The sequence below is a fragment of the Myodes glareolus genome, chromosome 27 (assembly GCF_982192425.1).
Source record: "Myodes glareolus chromosome 27, mMyoGla1.1, whole genome shotgun sequence".
In the NCBI taxonomy this organism is placed as follows: domain Eukaryota; kingdom Metazoa; phylum Chordata; class Mammalia; order Rodentia; family Cricetidae; genus Myodes; species Myodes glareolus.
Genome location: NC_142052.1, coordinates 23153621 through 23174844, shown reverse-complemented (window position 1 = coordinate 23174844; position 21224 = coordinate 23153621). Strand labels below are relative to the sequence as shown.

General features: G+C 43.1%; 2 protein-coding genes across 4 annotated transcripts in view; one reads left to right on the top strand and one right to left on the bottom strand.

The window, feature by feature from the left end:
* The first annotated feature begins 2317 nt into the window (after positions 1-2317).
* Lpin2 (lipin 2) overlaps positions 2318-21224 on the top strand; it is a 65197-nt gene continuing 46290 nt past the window's right edge. The window contains exon 1 of one of the 3 annotated variants that reach the window (XM_085684017.2): positions 2318-2452. Coding sequence is in view for 1 of the 3 variants with exons in the window: in XM_048435946.3 (XP_048291903.3) it covers positions 19582-19683 (102 nt within the window). In the remaining 2 variants the exon portion in view is untranslated. Of the gene's footprint in view, positions 2453-3023; positions 3468-19421; positions 19684-21224 lie in introns of those variants that run through there. The other 2 variants (XM_048435954.3, XM_048435946.3) reach the window with 2 other exon arrangements.
* LOC148117612 (large ribosomal subunit protein eL27) lies at positions 15396-15870 on the bottom strand. Its single transcript, XM_087902324.1, has one exon. It carries the CDS (start codon positions 15830-15832, stop codon positions 15422-15424), a length of 411 nt encoding a protein of 136 aa, XP_087758450.1. The 5' UTR covers positions 15833-15870; the 3' UTR covers positions 15396-15421.

The following is a 21224-nucleotide window of genomic DNA, read 5'->3' as shown; positions in this document are numbered from 1 at the left end:
GGAGTTCACTGAGGATGGGATTTGGGAAGATGCCCACAATATTTTTTAAAAAATTTTGTCACTTACTGATCAGGAACCGGATCTTATTTCACACACACAAAAATCTTTTGTAAATATAGCTGAAAGAAAGTTCAAGCTTATATTAAAAACCATGGTCTATTAATATTCAAAACAACCATTTTCCGAGATGTAAATTGAAGAGTACTGTAAGATACCAGGAAAGACTTTAGCCACCATCACTTTGGTTTTCTTGATACATTGACTTTTTTTCCCCATCATGTAACAGCAATGAGTTCAGGTACTATCTAGAAATAGTTTAAGAATAGTTTAACAAGCATGCCCATTCCATTTCTTAACCATCAAGGATGTTATTTGGGCGAATAAGAAACAGACACTGAGTAAACAGAGACAGCTTTGTCAATCAGTAAGAATATGTTGTTCCGTCTATGGCCACACCACCCTGAACGCACCCGATCTCCTCTGATCTCGGAAGAATATGCTGTTCCACGGCTTGTAATGGGAGGCTACCATTGCCAACAAGTCCTGAAAGTACATGGAGAGATGTTCATTCTTTTTCTTGCTTTCTCTCACCCTGTTTTCCAAGACAGGGTTTCTCTGTGTATCCCTGGCTGTTCTGGAACTCACCCTTAGATCAGGTTGGCCTTGAACTCTCAGATTCACCCTACCTCTGCCTCCCAGTGCTGGCATTAATGACATGCATCACCACCACCCGGCATGATGTTCATTCTTAAACAAAACATCAAAGTAGCACAAAACACAAGTCTACCAAACTGCGTAAGGGATAAGAATGCCTCCTTTGTTTGAAATAGTGGAAGAAGACTGATAAGATGAGAACAAAACAAAACAACAACAACAAATAAAATAAAACTAAGCTCCATCTAGACCAGAAGTGGGACAATTGGTGGGGAAAGGCTCCTGACTATGGAACCGGAAGGTGGTAGGGTCAGAAGGTGAGACCAAACTTGAGCGGTGAAGCAGATGGGAGCTGGGTGTGCCCCAACTTCACAAGTACAGGTACAGGAAGTCGGGGGACAGTCAACAGATATTTAATTACTCCCTGCTCTGCCTCAGGGGTAGTATAAGTCAGGCACCCACCAGAGAATGAGGAAAATACTAGAAACGTGAACCAATCCTGAGTAAGTTGTCAAACCCAGAAGGGGCGGTGGCAGAGGAAGGGCGGCTTGTCTAGGGCTTCCTGAATGACGAAAGGAAGGAAGCTTGAGACTATTTCTCTCTCAAGGTAGGAGGTAATGAGACCAACCCGAGAGAAACAGGAAAAGTCAAGCTGGAGAAAGAAAGGCTGGAAAATAAACAGTAACAGCGCGTTCTACAGACCAGGCTCGTAAGCCACATCTGCCGGTTCACGGGAACCACATGGACTCAAGGCGCCCCTGGGAGATGTCTCTGTTTCCAGTGTATTGGCTTGGATATTGAGGAGAGGGTCCTTTCTCTGGTTTTAATTGCACTTCTCCACAGTGGAGTAAAATCCTTTGAACAGTGACAGGAAAGTTTTGATCTTAAAAAAAAAATTCGCCGGGGAATCAGATGAAAAGCCGCAATGAAGCGAAAATTCCTAGTAGTTTAGGGCGTCTCTGTCGGGCCTTAGTTGAGGCTACCTGGTAGAATCCCACACCGTGGTACCTGAATGAAATGGTTGCCTGTGCAGAGAACTGGTTTCCTTGGCCCTAGCAGAGCCTATGCCCATCACGCTGTATTGTTGTAAAGAAACCGATGTGTCCCGGCCTATCCCAGAGAGAGTTTGTATATCTCTATGGCCCCGAGACTGCATGAATGTGCTCGTCGTGCGCACGGAGAAATTAACAGACAATTGGTCTACTTTCAACGAAATAACCGGCTGCAGAAAAACAAGATAAAAGGCAGTAGACACCCCTAATAGTCACTGTGTCAGCCGTTTTTTAAAGTGTACTTTTAAATAGGAGGTCTTATAACTGAGCCTGGAGGGGAAATCAGCAGACACAGGCTCTGCAGTGATCAGATCTACGTGCACTCGTGTTTGGGCATAGCGTTTCCACACCACCATGCAACGGACCGTGTTGCACTCTTTTTGGCAGCTGGGCTCTGAAACCCCGGCGCAGTGCCGCAAGGTTGCCGTAGGGACCAGAAGAAACTTTTCAAAAGCCTCTCCGGAGGCCCGCGCCAGGGGCGAGCAGCCCGCTCAGGGCCCGCGGCGCGCGTCCGGCGGTGGGGGCGGAGCTTGCGTCACGTGGCCGGGGCGGGGCGGGGCGTGCGCGCAGCCCACCGCCAGCTCGGCCGCCGCCGCGGCCGCGTCCCATTCAGGAGGCCCGGCGGGCTCGGCTGTGGCCCGCGGCTCCCGAGGCGGCGGCCCCGCCCCCTGCTCGCCCGCTTCTCGCTGCAGCCCGCCCGGGGCGCGCGACCATCCGACGAGTGATTGGCGCGCGCGGTACCGCAGGTAAGCGGGCCGGGGACAGCACCGGGGGTTCTCGGGGGCTGCTTCCCCGCTCGCGGCCTCGCCTCGCGTGGGCCACGTAGCCGCTGCAGCGCTTCCTGAGGACGCGCGGGCGTCTGAGGGGACACCCCCCCTACACCTCAGCAGCGGTCCTCGGGGCCCAGCGCGGCGCGGCAGGGGGATGGCCGCCGAGGTCGTGTCTGCGAGCCCCCCCCCAGGTCCTGGGGGAGGGGGCACCGGCTCGCGATCGCGGCCATCCCCCTGCCGGGGCTGGCGAGGTGCTGTTATTCCCCCAGGCGGTTGGCTCGCCCGCCACCGGCTCCTGCAGGCCGTGGACCAGGTTCAGATGTGAGTAGCTTGCTGCCCTCGATCCTCGGGGCCCTGGAAGGTCCTGATTGGTGTGGAAGCCGGAGCTCCGCGGCCCAGTTTTGAGCGCCGCGGATCCACCCCCAGCATAAGAAAATTATTTTCATTCAAATTTAGGATGGCTTTTCGAAGACGTAATTATGCAAAATAAGACTAGGAAGATCGCCCTCGCTTTCAGAAAGTACTGGAACGCTGGATACTTGGAGAGGCTCTGGGATTACTGAACAAGCGGCCACACTTATTTTTAATGCATATCTGAGACTTCAAAAAATTAAAAATTGAAACCGAGTCTCCTGCTTCGATGCTAAAGCTATTTTGCCCAGCAGTAGTTTAGGATCAGGTTAGGTTGTTACTGAATCGCGGCTTACTAATTTACAGTATTTTGCTAATACAAGGTCAATTTTGAAATCTATTTTGGGATCATTTGCCAGTTATTTAGAGTATGCGTCGATCTGACGTTGATTGTTTTCACCGGCTTAAGACCGAGAAGTGTGGCAGGTGACTGGGTTAGCACAGCCAGCCACCAGGCGGAGGAGGAGACAGGTGGTGTTAGCCCTTGTTGGGCTGCCCTGCCCACTGAGCACGTTCACACCACCGCTGGAGTGGCCACCTGCGGGCCAGACCCAACCGGAATTGAAAAGAACAAAGCTACGTGAGTGTCGGGCGCTGTGGGTGGCTTCTTCTTCCCAGTTAAATGTGTTCTTGGTTGTGTTTTATCGGACCCAAGGATCCTCTTGTTGAAGTGGTAGCCGGCATAGCTGTGGGACGCTAGAAATGAAATGGTTGGTTCCACTTTTCGTATTTGGCACAGTTGAGATTCAACTGAGAAGTCCTATACTTAGAGACTCTGGGAATGGGAGCCTTTAAAAGCCCCTGAACGCGCCAAGTGCAGTTAAGAAGTGGATAACAGGGTGCCTGGGGCTTTGTTTCTTTTATGGCTGTATGCTTGCTCTCATCACTTGGCATTGTGAATTTTGGTTTATTGATTGGGCTATATCCTGCACTGGGCACAGAATCTCTGCTGTCAAGACTCCAGTAGCTGTTCATTACCAAGTACAGAGGCTGGCTTTTAGAAGACCTTTGGTGGGGCTGGTTGAACATAGGGAGCAGCAAGCAGTTTGTCCTCGTAGGTCACTGGAAGCCAGTGGATCTTCCTTAAATGATGAGTTCATCACATTTTTCTTGGATGGCATGCCACAGATGGATAATAGTGGTGCTGCCACAGGTCAGAGGTGGTCCAAGGTTAAGTTAGGCCAATGAACATTACCGTGGACATTTTGTAGTGTTTAAATATTAATATTCAACTTAAATATAGCACGGGTCACTGTGTGAACAGTTATTCTCTTCAGTATTGAATGCAGAATATACGTCAGATCTGGAACATTGAGCTGGAATCATTCTTGCCAGGAGGTAGACTGGGCTGCCTAGCAGTCTGTCGACAAATTTTTAAATCTAAGTCTTTGTGTCTTTTAATTTAAATCCTTGGTACTTTCCCCAGAGACTGTCATTTTTTGTGTCTTTGGGCGCAGGGGCTGTAGGACCTGTACCTGCTCTTTTCAGTCGGTAGGCGATGCTGTAGGAGTATATGTGGGACTTCGCTTTAGCTGTCTCTGCTTCCCTTCCTTGCTAAATTAATTATACTTTTGACTTAGATGCAGGATCTTTGGACCGATAGCTTGCCTTCATGGTGAAATAGTTCTTAGTTTTGTAGTCAGGGCTGCAGTTGCCTGAATTATATAAAAATTATGTCTCAGTAAACATCAGAAGAGCTTGAAGGTACAGTGTGGAGTGACTGCTCACTGGTGATACCTTGAGGATAATAGTTTTTTGGGGACAGTCTTATATAGGTAGGTAGCTCAGGCCTTGAACTACCTTGTATGCCACCATGGTTAATTTAGGAGGTTTTGGGACTTGAACCCAGGGCTTTGTGCACAAGGCAAGTTCTCTACCAACTGAGCTACATCACACGTCTCTTGTAAGTATTTGAATAAATTTTCTTACTTGCCTTGCTGATAGTTAATGGGATCTACCTCCCCTGTCATTGCCATAGTTGAATGTGTGCCTGTAAACAGAGAAAGGAGTCAGGTGTCCTCTTCTGTTACCTTATGCCATATTCTTTTGGGTCAGGGTTTCTCCTGGAGGTCATGTTTTCAGTTACAATGATAAGCCCCAAGTTTGTCTCCACTCCCCCGTCTGTCCCCCCTCCCCCCGTGCTAGACTGATAGGTGTGTGAGAGACCAGTGGTGCTGTTATCTGAACCCCAATCTTCATGGTTGTACAGCAAGCTTTTTTAGCTACGAGCCATCTCTCCAGCCCCAGCAGTATACTTTAATAACTACGCACTTTCCACATTTATATGAGGGAAAATCGCTCACTTTTGGGGACCACATGAAATCAGTACCCAAGTGCTGGTAACAACCTGGCCAGAATACTGCCCTGCCATTCTCGTCTGCTTTCCTCTCCTCGCCCCTGTTGTTCATTTATGGCACGAAGCTTGAGTTGATGTTCTCCTCACAGAATGGAAGGAGATAAGAGGATGGAAGAAAGAAAAAAAAAAAGAAGAAAGCCTGTGGAGATTGCCACAGTTGTAATTCCTGCACTCTGTGATCCTGAGGCAGAAGGAGCACCAGTTCCAGGCTCGGGTAGCCTGGGATACACAGTGAGACCTTATCTCAAAACAAACCAACCAAGAATGTGTTAGGCGATGAACTGTGTTACCCTGTAACCTTGTGATGTGACTCAGGGCAACATGAACACATTTTAATTTGATCATTGATTACAGCTGAGTCTTGTTTTAGACAACTATTTACATTGGCTTATTTGTGTACCTGTACTTCTGGAGCCAGTGTTAATCCACCGTGTGGGGTCCTAGGGACCAAACTCGGGGTGTGGAGTTTGCTGGCAAGTACCTTGCTGAGCCATCTCATAGGCCTAGAGACCTTTGCCTTGAAAGCCTTTGGATATTAACTTTCAGCGATTTTTTTTTAAACGTGTGAACTTAGATGTTAATGATGTCACTAAGAAATGAGAGAAAGTAGAATTCTAGTTTGTATAGCCTGTCAACACAGTTCTGTTGTCAGCTCCTCCGACCTCCATTTTACCTCTGCACAAAGCCAAGGTAGTATTTGATTGCTAATTCCTTTAGAATTTGGGTCACCGCTGAGAAAGGTGGTGTGGTGGGGGATAACAGCTCTGAGAACATGAGCTTTTAAAAATTGTTTGCAGGATGGCACTTTTTCTTACTCTTGGAGCTTAGAATTGTGTAGTTTGGTACATACCTGTCATGACACACACTTTGACTGTGAGCTGTCTGGTGTAGGTTTTGTCTCTTGGCTGGGTAGACACTGGCTTTCAGAAGAACAGACCTGGTGGGCATTGGCAGCCAGTGGGTCCTGTTCTCACCCAGCATTATCCAATTTCTCCAAAACCTTCACTTCTCTAGCAGATTTTATTAGCTATAACTGAAGACTAAATTAAATACCACTGACTGTCTCATTTTATGTCACTTGCATCTTACACCAAATTTCCTTAGCCTCATGTATTGCTTGGTAATATGTGTATTGTCTTGTTTTCATTTGTATCAACCAGAAGTGTAGATAAAGTGTTAAGTGGTGGTTTACAAATTCTTAGTTGTTTTCAGCTCCTATCTTTTCTGTTCTAGAATATGCAGTGATTCTTAGTTTTCATCTTAGTTCTCTGAGTTTTCGATTTTTTTCCTCTCCAGATACCAGTGTCCCACCTCCTTGTATTTTGATTAGCTTCTACTTCAAACATTAGCCCCCTTCGCACAGGGTGACATCTGTTACTCTGCGCAATGTGCTGCTTTGGGATTTCTCTGGAATCAGCTGTGGATATTTTGTAGTTGTTAGGGTGAATAATTTGGTCATCTTAACCTTTCTAACAGTCTGGGTAGTCAAAGCCCCTTTGCCTCTTTTGCTTTCTGTATACATTGACCTTAAAGGAGAAGTAACATTGAGCCCAGGTTCTGGGGAGTTAGTCCTTGAGGGTAGAGCATAGGCTAGTGAGAAAGTAGGAGACTCAGATTGGAGGCAAGTTGGACTGACACCTGTGGAGTGGGTGTATCGAGACAGGATCTGTCAACTGCACGTGCTTCTGAAGAAAGAGGAGGAGACCTCAGAGGGGATGGACATCTGAGGCACTTGCGGAGACCTGTAACTTGAGTGCCTTGGGGGATTTTTAAGGCTTGAGGTATTCTCATTACTTTTGGAGTAATAGTTAAAGTATTTAGTGGGGGCCTAAAGTGGCAAGAATTGTAAAGTTTACGAAACATGATTAAAGAGCAGTATTTCGACAAGAAGATTCTAGATTGAAAAAGTATTTGATCTTCGTGGTTACATTAGTCTCGTTAGTCTTTTTTTTTTTTTTTTTTGGCTTTTTGAGACAGGGTTTCTCTGTAGCTTTGGAGCCTGTCCTGGAACTAGCTCTTGTAGACCAGTCTGGCCTCGAACTCACAGAGCTCCGCCTGTCTCTGCCTCCTGAGTGCTGGGATTAAAGGCGTGCGCTACCACTACCCGGCTTACATTAGTCTTCTTTATTAGATAAAGAAGAGGAGCTTCAGGTGGGAAAAACATCTTTCAGAACTTGTAAGATTGGTCCAGGAAGAGAAAGTCGGTGTGTGGTACCAAATAGCTTCTTTAGTGACTGTTTGAATTTTGCTTTTAGCTATTTCTGAAATGTAATGGAAGGAATACTTGACTGAAGAATACTTATTTAAGTACCTGTTTTTAAGCCTATAGTGTAATGGTTTCTTATTTTGCAAACTGGGTCTTGGACTCTCGATCTTCCTACTTCACCTCCCATGTGTCCCACCATGCCTTTTTTTAAAAAGTAAAAAGTTAACAAAATTTTAAACAAAAAGTTCATTGATGAGGATCGAAATGAATTGTGGTCGATGATTTCCCACCATGTCAGTAGTTAACAGGAGTTTGAAGCTGGGATTGGTGCTCCTGGAGTTGTGCTACATTTTCTCCAGTGGGTGACTGTGTAACCTGTGGTCTGTATGAAATGAAGTGCTTCTCTCAGGAGTGACTGCAGGTCAGGAATGTCTGGGCTTCATGAAGTATCTGTGGAGATAAGCCTTTTGTTTAACGTGATAGCGTCAGTCTTTGTTTTCCTCTTTACATACCAATGTGTCCATCTACACATTAAGTTCCTTTAAAATTTCTTGCCCTTGTTTTCAGTGAATAAGAGACACCTATTTGGCATTATAGCCATAGCATTCAACTAAATATGAAGGACCACTTAAAAGAAACTGTAATTTACTTTGTATTTTGGGCAAATGCTTATTAGGAAGGATTGATTTTTCAATTGTAGGATTTTCTAATGGCTCGCAGCTTACCTAGTTCAAAGTAGCCTACCGCACCGGCATGACCAGAAAGGTAGGACTTCGGAATGTAAGGTTTCAATATGCTCTGTCCACTAAGCCTAGTCCTTCAGGTGGTAGAGATGTCTACTACTTCGTCTCTTCTAAGGCTGTGTCTTGGTGTCTATAAAAACTTGTGATTGCAACTGTAATCTCTTGATTGAGCACCTTCTTTAGGAGTCATTGTGCTAAGAGCTTTATACTAATTATGTCTTAGGAGTCACAACAATCCTGCTAGGCAGAGATAATAGCCCTGTTTTCTATGTGAGAATCCTGAAGCTAAGAGGTTTCCCGAAGGCAATTCCCCATGGCAGTAGCCACCCTCCATTGCCCTTACCTTCCTGGCCACACTGCCCAAGGATTCACAATTCATAAGCACTTATTTGACATCCCTAATCAATTTTAGGAATCTGTTTTTATTTTCATTCGATAGAATAAAGAAACTTCTTAATGCCAGCATCATTTATAAATGGTAATAGAAAGCTTGCATCTGCTGTGGAACCTTAGAACCTTAGATTTCTCTAGCATTTATGTGTGCAACACTGATTGAGCCAGGAGAGAAAACCAGCTGGGAAAGTAGTGGAGTTGAAGATGTCCGCCAGGCCTGCTCGCACCTGCTCTGGAATGAGTTGATGTTCTCTGTCTCCCAACCACTAGGCAGAGACTGGGTCAGATGAAAGCTAGTTTTCAAGAAATGGGACCTCTAAATTCAAACACGGGAGGTGGGAAGGAGAAAATAGTTGTTGGACTGTTTGAGACAGGCTCTGAGTGCCACTGTGCTGCTGCCCTGAAGTGAGTTTGACTGTTCCTGAGCTGAGGGTATATACCATATCCCCTTTTCTGGGTCTGCACTGTGCAGGAGAAGTAGTAAAGGTGAGCGCTGGGTGGAGTGAATCTTTGTTCCATCACATTGGTACCCAGCTGAAACTCAGTACAATGGCGCGTGTATTCACACGCTCTGTAAACAGTCTTGTCTTTAACTGGTGCTTTTTCACTGTATCATTTGCCTTGCTTAGTACCTGCATGTGCAGATAAGGTCCCTGTGATGGAATTTTACTAGAATAAATGACCTAAGGACCTTTAATTAAAAAGAAATATATTCAAAATTGTGACTACACTTAAAATGTATTAGCATATATTTTTGTCCAAAATAACTGATTTCATTATGGCATTTTCTCATGCATACCTTTGGTACCTAGTTGACTCAGTTGTCTCTTTGGAGAGCTGCTTGGCTAGTTCTGATAAGTAGATGAGGGTCTAACATAGACCATGCCTACATAGAAGTCGAGAGGCCAGATGCAGGCTGAGAACTCCAGCTGGACTAGAGGCCAGGGTTGAGAGTCATGGGGCAAGGGGAAGTTGTTTCTTTTGTCTGAAAGTAACTTGCAGTGTAGTTGGGGAAATGAGCTAGTCATCTTAGATATAAAGCAGAGTTTTCTAAACTGGGTATCAAGGATCAGGAATGGGATTCAGTTTAGGAGATTGGAAGTGAAAAGCAAAAGAAATATCTTGGAGAGTGCTGTGTTTATATTTTTAATGTGCAAGTGTTTATTTGAAAGATTGTTTTGTATTGTAAAGAGATCATTTTGTGTGCTTGCATAGAATTTCTTGCTGGAGTCTTAACCTTCTTGTGTCAATGTGAGCATCTTCATGAAGGACTGTCTGTCTCATGCTGGCCTGTGGGGTGTCTGTGGGGGTTGTCTTGGTTGCTTTAATTGGTGTGGGATGACCCACCCTGAAAGTGGACTACACATCCCCTAGTGTGAGGCCGTGAATTATCAGGGGGATAATTTCTCAACGAAGCTGTCTGATATTTTCTCAATTTCCGCTGCTTATTTTTTCATAACTAAATATTGTTCAGAACTAAGTGTATGCAGTGATTTTACTATTTACTACACATTTTTTTCTCTGGCGTGAACAGTGTATGCTGGTTTTAATTTCTGAGCACTTGTCATGAGTCTAGGCTCATACTACCCGACTGTCAGTGGGGTAACTGTCTTGTTCTGAGTGTTGCTCATCTTTCCTCTGCTGGGGCCCTTGTCCTCGCTCATCCTACTTCATCCTTTTTAAAAGTGTTTAACTATTTAACTATTTTTTCTTTGTTACTGAAGTGTCTTGTTTATGACATGGTGTGTGTGCGCCCTCAGACCAGGCAGGGTTTGGAACTAATTGGAACACCTGGGAAATACCTGCCCCACTCCTGACTTGTTTGTTCTCAGACCTGAATAGGAAGCAGATATGTCACCAGAGTCTGAGGCCAGAGGGCTTGAGAACACCAGAGAGTCCAGGTGCCTGTTAGTCCCTGAGGCTTCTCCCTTCTAGAGAACCCTCTGTTGCACTGTCCTCATAAAGTTGAGGTGACTGGCACGTTCTATTATGATTGCCTTTGGTGCAGCTCTCAGTGTTGTAGGGATCACTTCGTCCTCTGACTCGGTGTTTTGTGGAGACTTTCCATTTTCCAGGACCTTGACAATTCCAGTTTATTATTACCATTGTTGAGATGAGGACTGGCCAGGAGCTGTCTCACTATGTTCGAGACCAGGTTGGTCTTGAGCTCAGTGGGCTTCCGTGATCTTCATGTCAAGTAGCTGGGGCTGCAGGAGTGCACACCACATCTAGCTGACCTCAGCACTTTCAGAGAGCTAGTCAGTCTTTTGTAGGATGCTTCACTGTTAGAGTTTGCCTTACAGTTTTCTCATGATAGGACTAGGTTATGACTTATTAAGAGGAAGACAGTGGAGAGTAAAGTAACATAATTTGACTTAATAATGGTCGTGGCCTTGATCACCAGGATGAGGTTGTGTTTACCAGATTTTTCTCCACTGAAAGCCTAATCTGTATTTTTATAAGGTTTTTATTTTATGTTTATGTGTGTTTTTTCTGCATGTATGTGGGTACACCGTGTGTGCCTGGTGCCTGTGGAAGTCAGAAGAGTGTGTTGGATTCCCTGGAATATCATTTTGTCTTGATTATCTGTAAGTCTTCTTACTGAGTTAAGGTTAACAACTAGAACTCAGAGCTTAGATTTCCTGTTTTGGAGGACACACTCCAACCCCTAATGGCATCATGGAAGGATAGGTGTGCTGCTGTGTGAGCTTCGCAGAGTGTCTAGTCACAGTAATACTTTACAAGGAAGAGCAGAAAGAAAGCCCTTAGGAAATGATTCTCAGATTAAACAGGAGATTTTTGTTCAGTCTTGTGTAACTGCTAACATTTCTGCTGAGTCTCAGATGTTTATCAGCTGAGCATTGGAGTCACCTCGTGCTTCATTCTTGCTTTCTTTCTAAAGTAATTCAAAGGGTGGCCAAATTGAAAGCATCAGGGCTTGGTTCTACAGAATTAATCTTGTCTCTTTTACAGGATAGTCATGTGACCATAGCTCGTCCCTGTGCTTCCCTTGGGTCTCTGTTTTCAGGTGGCAGCCTTCCTGGACTTGTGCTTTAAAATACCCTGCCATGTGTTTTCTTAATTTGGTCTTTTCAGGACCTTCACCTAAAGCAGCCTTTCCCCCTCCCTCCTCTCGTCTTTCCCCTCCCTCCCTCTCTCCCTCCCTCCCTCCCTCATTTCCTTGTTCTAGCTCTCCTAGTGTGAGACTTACTGTTCTTGTTGCTGTCCCTTCTGTTAGCATAAGAGCACAGAAGTGAGTACAGGTGGCTTGTCTGCCAGGGTTACTGTTTGATCCCAGCCTACAGAGAAGGGTGTGTGTGGAGAGTGAAAGACCGTGAGGTTGCTACGTCTCTGGTGCTTCACTGACTTGTTGCTCTTGGACCTGCTGCTCCCTTGTTGAGCCCCCCTTTGACAGCTTGCTCTTACAGCTCCATCTGGAGGGAGGGTAGCAGACTTTCCTCTTGGACGCTGGGGTTCTGAGATCAAAAGGCAGAAAAAATGGGAGATATTTGGAAAAATAAATGAATGATTGTGTATCAAGGGGACATGGAGTTTTGATTGCTTCTGTGCTATCAAAGATTGTTCCAGCAAACCTGGAAACAATCTAGATGTCCCTCAGCCGAAGAATGGATAAAGAAAATGTGGTACATTTACACAATGGAGCACTACACAGGGGTAAAAAACAATGACATCTTGAAATTTGCATGCAAATGGATGGATCTAGAAAAAACCATATTGAGTGAGATAACTTAGACCCAGAAAGATAAATATAATGTGTACTCACTCATAAGTGACTTTTAGACAAGAAGCAAAGAAAAACCAGCCTACAATTCACAACCCCAGAAAACCTGGACAACAAAGAGGAAAGACCCTAAGAGAGACATACATGGATCTACCTAGGAAAGAGAAAAAGACAAGATCACCTAAGTAAATTGGGACTGTGTGGGTTATAGGAGAGGGTAGAAGTGGAGAGGGAAGGAAGGGAGGGGAGTGGAGAAAAATGTATAGCGCAATAAAAGCAAAAAAAAAAAAAATTTTTTTTTTCGGTAAAAGAAAAGCACTTTTACTCTTCCAGAGGACAAGAGTTTGATTTCCGCACTGGGGTTCTGGTGAGGGTTCACAACTTCCTGTAACTTCGGCTCCATGGGGATCCACACACGCATTTACTTTATTTGCTCCTGCTTGTGGATCAGATATAAGCTCAGCTCCTGCTACAGCACCCTGCCTGCCTACTAACAACCTTCCCACCATGATGGTATGGACTCCACTCTCTGGAACTACAAGCAAGCTCCCAATTAAATGCTTTCTTTTATAAGTTATCTTGGTTCTGGTATCTCTTCACAGCAGTAGAAATGACTAAGATAGAATATAGCCAAATAAGGTATTCTTATTGTTTTGAGACAAAGTCTCATTGTATTGCCCAGACTCCTCTCGACTTGTGTCCTATCACAAACAATGCTTGGATTATAGGTGTGCTCCACTATGCCTTGCCCTTGATTGAGTTTTAGTTCTAGGTCATATTAACTAATTACTGGAGCCGCCCCCTCAAGGGTCTCATTTCTAGCTCAGGATGAGCCATCAAGCCATGTGATAGTGTTTGAAGGTTTAGTTAACATTTCATTGCATTTTCCTTATTCTTACTTGTTTTCAAGTGCACAGTTTAGTGGTGTTAATTTTATTGAAAATGGTTTGCAACCTCTTGCTCTTGTTTTTAAAATGTTTTTGTGACCCTTCCCCCAGCAGAAATTTAAGTTAAGTAGTAACTCCTCCTTCTCTAGTGAAATCTGTACTCTTCTCTCACCTTTTCTTTGTTTGGTATATGGGCCTTCTTTGGTGCCCAGGCTAGTCTCATCCTCCTACCTCACCCTCTTGAGTGGCTGGGACTACAGACATGTATGTACACCGAGCTGTAATCTAGCTTATTAATTTGCCTTTTCTACATATTTTTAAACTAAAAAATCATACAATGCTTGCCCTTTTGTGTCTGCCTTTTTTTTTTTAGCATGCTTCAGGGACTGGCCATGTTCGCAGCACATATCAGAACTTCATTTGTTTTTATAGCTAAAAGTAATAAACATTTTAATATATTCTACGTTTTCCTCCATCTGTTAATGGAATGCTATGGGTTTCCCCTCTAGTCCTTCGAGTACTATGAGTAATGCTTCCATGAACAATGTTCCTTACAAACAATGATGTGTTTGAGTCTGTTTTCAACCCTTTGTGTACATGGAGATGGAATGACAAGATTTTGTGGCTGTTCCCTGTCTAGCTTTCTGAGGGACGGTCAGACTATTTCCACATTGACTTTACCATTTTGCATTCCTACTAAGAATGCAGTTTTTCTGCCCTGATGGTACTTGTCATTCAAAACATTGTGGAAGTTGTAGTGGGCAGTGAAGTGATAGCTAATTGTAGTTTTGGCTTGCGTTTTGCTCATGAATCTTTTCATGTCCTTATTGATTATTTGTGTATCTTCTTTAAAGATTTATTCAGATCCTGCATGCAGCTCAGAGGACGACTTTGTGGAGTTAGTACGTTAGTACCTTCTGCCTTTGCATGGGTCCGGGACCCAGCTCCAGTTGTTGAGCTTGCACCACAGGTTCCTTTACTACTGAACCGTCTCCCCAGCCATCAATGACTTGTCCTTTTGATGACTTGTAGTTCTTTATCTATTCTGGATATTAAGTCAAAGATGATCTGTTAAACATTTTCATGTCGTCTTAAGTTTTCTTCTTCATGATAATCCTTTTAGATATAAAATATGTTTTTAATTTTAATGAGAGAGAGCTAGTTTATCTGTGTATTTTATTTATATTCATTCATGTCATTGCAAAAATGTTTTGGCAAGAGAGGCCAGAAGAGGGCATCAGATCCTCCCAGAACTGGAGTTATTGGCAATTGTGAGCTGCCTTGTGGGTGTTTGAAATCAAACCTGGGTCCTCTGAAAGAGCAGCCAGTGCTCTTAATCACTGAGCCATCATTCCAGCTCCTGTGACATGTCTTTGAACCTCTGAGTAAGCACGTTTATTTTTCACAGATTCTAGGGATCAGAGATGAATATGTACAAAGGACTAACTAGATAAATAATGTCAGGCAAGGGGCTGGAGCATGGTTAAGAGATAAGTTTAAGAGCATGCATTGCTCTTCTAGAGGACCTGAGTTCAATTCTCAGTACCTACACGACAGCTCACAGCTGTTATAATTAAGTCCAGGGAACTGATGTCCTCTTCTGCCCTCTGTGGGCACCAAGCACACACTTTACACACACTTACATACATGTAAGCAAAACACTAATATAAAAGAATAAAAATTATCTTTAAAAAGTGATATCAGACAACTAGGCATGCCAATGCATAATGATAAACTGTTTCTCGCGTCCTAAGAGATATGGGACTTTTGTAGTCCTCACAGCCAGAGTAAGGACTATATCTGGTAGTCACTTAAGGCTGTGAACCTCCTCTGTACTCAGCTTGTTTGTTAGCCTGCCTTTAAGAAAACACTATGAAAACAAGCTTACTTGCCTTAGGTTTCCCATGTAAGCAACTTTTACAAACTAAGCTAACACATAGCTGTGATCTTAGTCGTTCATCATTCTGTGCCCTGACCCCGAAGAAATGCATGTGTGTTATAAGAATCATTTGCTGAAACCAGCAGATGTGGTTGAAAGTAGTCTTATAAAACGAATGCCCGTAAATGTTGTATGTAATATACAGATATTACTGGTTCCTTTGTTATCTTGGTCAGTTGGGTCTGGAGGGAACAGTGACTTAATCTCTTTTTTTTTTTTAAACTTTTAATTTTTTTTTAAACTTTTAATGATGCAAACAAAAATATACCTAAAAGCGAAGCTTCTGGAAAAACCATTTGTTCTTCCCTGTCTTGTATCGTTCCTCAAATTTGATCTTGGCTTCCCGCCTTGCCTTGCGTTTCAGGGCTGGGTCCCTAAAGACATCCTTGTTGACAACAGTTTTGTCCAGGGGGATGTCCACAGAGTACCTTGTGGGCATCAGGTGGTTGTAGTTATAAACCTTCACAAAGGACTTGATCTTGGATCTCTTGGCGACTTTCTTCTTGCCCATGGCAGCTGTCACTTTTCGGGGATAGCGGTCAATTCCAGCCACCAGGGCATGGCTGTAAGGGCGGTCTGAGGTGCCATCATCAATGTTCTTCACGATGACGGCTTTGCGTCCAGAGTAGCGTCCAGCCAGGACGAGCACCACTTTCCCGGGTTTCATGAACTTGCCCATTTCAACAGCGAGCAGCCGGTTCCCAGCAGAAAGGAAAGGCGGCCTGTGACTTAATCTCTTGTAACACTGTTAAAGGTTTCTGTAAAGTATCCCTCATTTCTTCCCCGTGTGATAACTTTCTGTTCTGTTCAAAGCCCTTCGCTAGGACAGACACACTGATGGAAGACACAGAGAGCAAAGTAGAGAGTTCTCTCGACTCACTCGTAGATGAAACCAAGGAGAGGTGTGTTATTGATTTCCTCCCTTCAGGAACACTGATGCATCATTGCTAACTCCTGAGTTTATTACTACTGAGTTCAAAGTGACGCAACCAGGATTGTGCTTTTTTTTTTTTAGATGATACATACATACATACATACACACGCATATGGTTTGCCATATAGTTTTCACAAACATTTAATTTAAATTATCTTGTATGCATAGTCTCTCACATTAAGTTTTTTATTATTTTTTTTGGAAAAAACAAACTTGGATTGTTGGAACAACTGGTAATTTTTATAAAAGTCTTATATTCCATTTCTAGAGACTCTTAATAAAATATATTGTGTCTTGAAGAGAAAGAATAAAGTGTCGCACTTGTTTTGTTCCAGTACAGTTCTTCCTTTTCTAAGGTTGCCCCTTGTAGATGTCTTTGCTTTCTGGATCCTGACTGTGTGCTAACTAACATTGATGTGGTAAACTTCAGACATTGCCTGTTTTTCCCCTTAAGAATTGCAAAGCTAATTGAACTGTTTGCTTCTTGACTAAGTGCTCCACCTTCAGTAAGGCATGTGTTACTCCTGCCATCTGGATTTTATTTGTCTTCATATATATAATTATTATCTTTTGTATATAAAATTGAATATTAAAGCCAAGCAGTGGCACCTTAAGGCAGGAGAATTGGCAGTTTCAGGTCAGCCTGGACTGTACTGCAAGGCCTAGTATCAAGAAAGAATCAAGTATTACTGCTACAGATTTTCTCTTACACATCTTAGTGATTTTTGGTGGTTTTTGAGTTGTTTTGTTTTGAATTTTGCAATGTTGGGAGCTGAATGGAAAGCCTCGTGTGTCCCAGGCCAGCACTCTAGCACTATGCTTTATACCCCATCCTTTAAGACAAACTTTCAATGGAAAGAGATTCAACTTCTAAAAAGAAACAGTTTGAGAGTTCTGATTACTTTCTTTTAATTTAAATTTCACTGGTTATATAGGATCACTTCATGGTAGCAAACTTAACCATGGTGTTGGCATTTTCAGACGTGCTGGACATAGTAGTGCATACCGGTAGTACCAGCGCTTGGACGATGAAGACAGGAGGATCAGGGGGAATTTGAGGCCAGCTAAAGTTACTTGAAACCCTTTCTCAGCAAACCAAAGAAAGGAAAAAGTATAAATATTGTATAAGTAAATATCTTTTTGCCACCTTTTCTGCTAATTATTTCCTGAACAAGAAATGAAACTGCATGCAAGAATATGAAATAGGAAGCAGTGATAATGGCATGCAGATGCGGTTAGAGAGTAGATGTCTTGGAAGCTTGGAAAGAAAGTATGGGAAAGAACAGACCACAGAAGCAGATGTGCCCCTCAGGTCCTGTGGGGGCCCATTTAAGACAGCAGGTCAATAACTATTTATGTTGCCCTAAAGGGACAGCACTTCCTGGCAGTACTCATGACTCTGTTGGTTTTCAAAGCCTCCTAATACAATGAAGAGCAAACTGTGGTTGCAAACAGGCTCTGGAGGTGGCCTGATGTCATCCCCAGTTTCTACTTCACCACTGCAGCTAGCACCAGTGCTTTCTCTGATAGTACACAGTTATGTTTATCAGTTGTTTGTATCTGAAAGAATTACTATACCCCTTCCCAAGAAACCACAAACCTGAAAGGTTATTAATGGGATTTCCAGGTTCTAAATTCTTAGTCTATACTACAGCAGCAATCCATTTCCATAGGTGGAAAAAGGAGGGTGCCTGATACTACTAATATTTCTTAAATCTTAAAAACTTAATTGTTCGAACATAGTGAAAGAAGTCATAGGAACAAAATTATCAGTCACCAGCTTTTCAGGGAGTCCAGAGACTCTTGAGATGGCAGTGTTGTGGAGAACCATCAGAGAAGAGAAAGTCCTCTCAGGAGTCCAGGAATGTTTTCTTTGACCAGCACACTTTAATAATTATATTTTAAAATTTGACAATGAGACTTGTATCTCAACACTTTTTTTTCTTTAGCCAGGACTCACTGTGTGGTCCAGGCTGGCCTAACTCAAGATACTTCCGTCTCTTGAATGGTGGATCAAGGGATGTGCCATCTTGCCTGTTTCTGCGGAACTTCTTGTTTGTGAAATTGGATGACAGCAATACTTAGCATGTCATTCCTGTGCACCGTATGAAGATTGAATTGAGATGAAAGAGTTAAAGGACATTGAAATAAAGTTTTATATAGTTAAATAAGCTGTGTGTCTAGGAAAGAGCCAAGGACACACCCCACTCACACCCCCTACACTATACGTCCCCCACACCCCTTGTACCCTCCTTACCCCACACATACACCGCATGTTCCCATGGACATGCATCCCCATACTCCCATACAATCCCCACACCCGACAATACCCTCCCATCCACACCTCCCACACCCCATACACACACACACACACACACACACACACACACACACACTTTGACACTTTGTTTCCCCTAGGCAGAGGCATTCTTCATTATTTCTGGCTTTATTTTATGGTCCAGCTTCCCTCTCTTAATGGGCAGACATGCTTGTATGCTGCAGCCAGGCAACTCTTCAAAAATATCAGAAGACAGTATGACCAAGACCATTGGTCAAGAAGGATTAGAGTTCAGAGGCATGAATGGTTCAAACTTTCCAAATTGAAGTATGGACATGTAATTTTCTAAGGGTATTTCACAGCAGAGAAGTAATTTATTAACCCTTGAATATAGTAGATGAAAATATTGAGCTATCACTTTTTTATTAACCAATAGACAGCAAAGCAAAATGCAAAATGTGCTTTATTTTGTTTTTGCCAGACTGGGTGTTAAACCCAGGGCCTCATCATGCCTACCACTGAGCTGCCTCCTCAACCTCAAATGTGTTCATTTTATATGTAAATGAGGAGTCTTGAAAGAAGTTGTTTAATCTTTGGGAATTATTTTAATAATCCTCCAAGTATGTAGTTTCTTGGGCAGGAATCTTAAATATTACTTTGTCATACTCTTGAAGTCTAGTTTTGTTGTGAGAAAGACTGGGTCATGCCAGTACAGTGGAATAAAACTACTTAGTAACTGGACTGTAGAAATCTGACTGAGCAGGAGACACAGTGATGCCATCCAAGCATATGTGCATCATTTCCTTACATGATTGCATGAGTGTTTTCTTCCCTGTGTAGCTGTTTTTATTTCTACAGATGAAGATGTGATTGGCTTAAGGAATCATTAACTCAATCCCTGTTCTGTGTGACGGAAGCTGTAGTTGACTGTCTTGCGATTGGGCAGGACTTGGTCCCTATCAGTGTAAACACATGGCACAGCCTGCCCCATGCCCCTGCTTATCTTCTTTGGAGAGATGGGGCCGAGGCATTTTGAGCAAATCTCATTGGTAAAGTTGTGTGTGCATTGCTTTTTTTTTTAAGACCTGTTTGCTTTCAGTTTTAACTACATCCCTGTCTGCAACAGTTAGCACTTGATGGTCTACAGAATAGCTTTCTGTTTGTTGGTGCCTTCATCTCTGTATGGCCATGCTTGATAAGCCTCTTCAGTTTTAAGATGTTTTACTTAGAAGATAACAGTGAAGATGAGAAGGCTCAGGAAAGCTCATTGAGTAAAACTGCAGGTGTTTATCGTGACAAGGCCCCTCCTGGCATTCTGGTGAGTTCCATTCACCCATGCCTTCATTACCTTGCTTGCAGCTGAATCTGGGTAGTCCTGAGAAGGACAGCACCCACTAAGTGAAAGTGGTGGCTACTCCTTGTTTGGAAGATGTGCTTTTGTGGTAACGTTCTGTCTTTAAAGTGTTCTGGAGCACAGAGTGCTTGGCTGCCCGCTTGCTCTCCCCCTTTCCTTTATGCTATCCTTATTCTGTTTCTTGGTATTTAATAACTTCCTGCCTAGAGAAGAATGTGGTTGCTTTAAACTGAGAACTCGCTTACAGCTAGATTTCAAAGGCGAGTATTGAGCTCTTTTCTTGCTCCTCAGTGTGGTAGTTAGGGACTTCAGTTTTATGGCTTTTTGTTGTCCTGGTCAGATCTCCTGTAGGCTAAGCTACTATTTGAAACTGGCTTTTGTTTGGGTATGTGATACAAAAGAGTGACTGTAGGCTTTCCCTCTTGTGACTATAAACAAACAAAAAATGCCGAAGCAGGGAGGTAAGTTTGAATGTTTTTAATCTAGTTTTCTCTTGCTACAAGGTACAAACTCGAACACAGCTTGTAAAGTTGAATTCTAAAAGAGTCTGCTTTAAGGAAATAAAGTTAGGTGATGTGAAGCTAATATCATTTAACTCTGCCCATGGAGCCTTAGAAAGCAATGCATTTAAATGCTTATTTTTAGTTTATTTAATTATTTTGTTTTTGTTTTGCATCTGGATCCTAGTATATAGCACAGGCAGGCTGACTGTTCCATAGATTGTCCTTGAACTTACCATCTTCCTGCTTTAGCTCTCCTGAGTGTTGTAATAACGCACTTGTACCATGAAGCCCGGCTTAAATCCTTATTTTAAAGTGAGGCCAGGGCTAGTTAATTTTAGATTCAGGTACTCGGAAGCTCCAAATGAAGGTATTTATGTTGCCTTGTGTCTTCTCATTTAATTTAAATTACCTTGATTTCTTTTTTAAAAAAGCATATATAGCATGAAGTCAACAAAACAAAAAACAGATTGCTTCTGAAATCTGTTAACCTGTTGATTTTAGTGTTAAAAGTCTTTAAGAATGTTTGTGTCCCCTTAGGGGTTTTACCATAGTCTGTGTGATACTTGCTTCTGGATCTGAGATCACTGGTGTTCATATGCAAACCTTGCTTGTAACAGCATTATTTGAATATGAATACAAGTCAGATGCTACTGGGGGGGGCAATTTTATTTTGAATTCTATTGTAATATAAAGGATACATGCATATGAATTTGTGCACATTAGTCTTAAACATCAGAGGAAAGAATGTGACCAGACTTAATTCTCTGTGAAGTCTTTTTAAAATCACTTAACCAGCACATAGACCCGACTGTATTGCAGTACAAGTTCTTAGACATCTTGCTGCTGGTATGTTTCAAAGGTGTTTGCTTAGGCTGCATTTTCTTAACAGTCCCCTTTGCCATTGATGTTCCCTGAGTCACCACCCCACCCCAAGAGAATTTTCTTAATGGCCAGTAGCTGGCATACTAGATTTGGTATCTGCTTGGTAAGCTATAATGATTA

Excerpts from the sequence above, each read along its gene's own strand:
- LOC148117612 (XM_087902324.1), bottom strand. The coding sequence starts at position 15,832 with ATGGGCAAGTTCATGAAACCCGGGAAAGTGGTGCTCGTCCTGGCTGGA.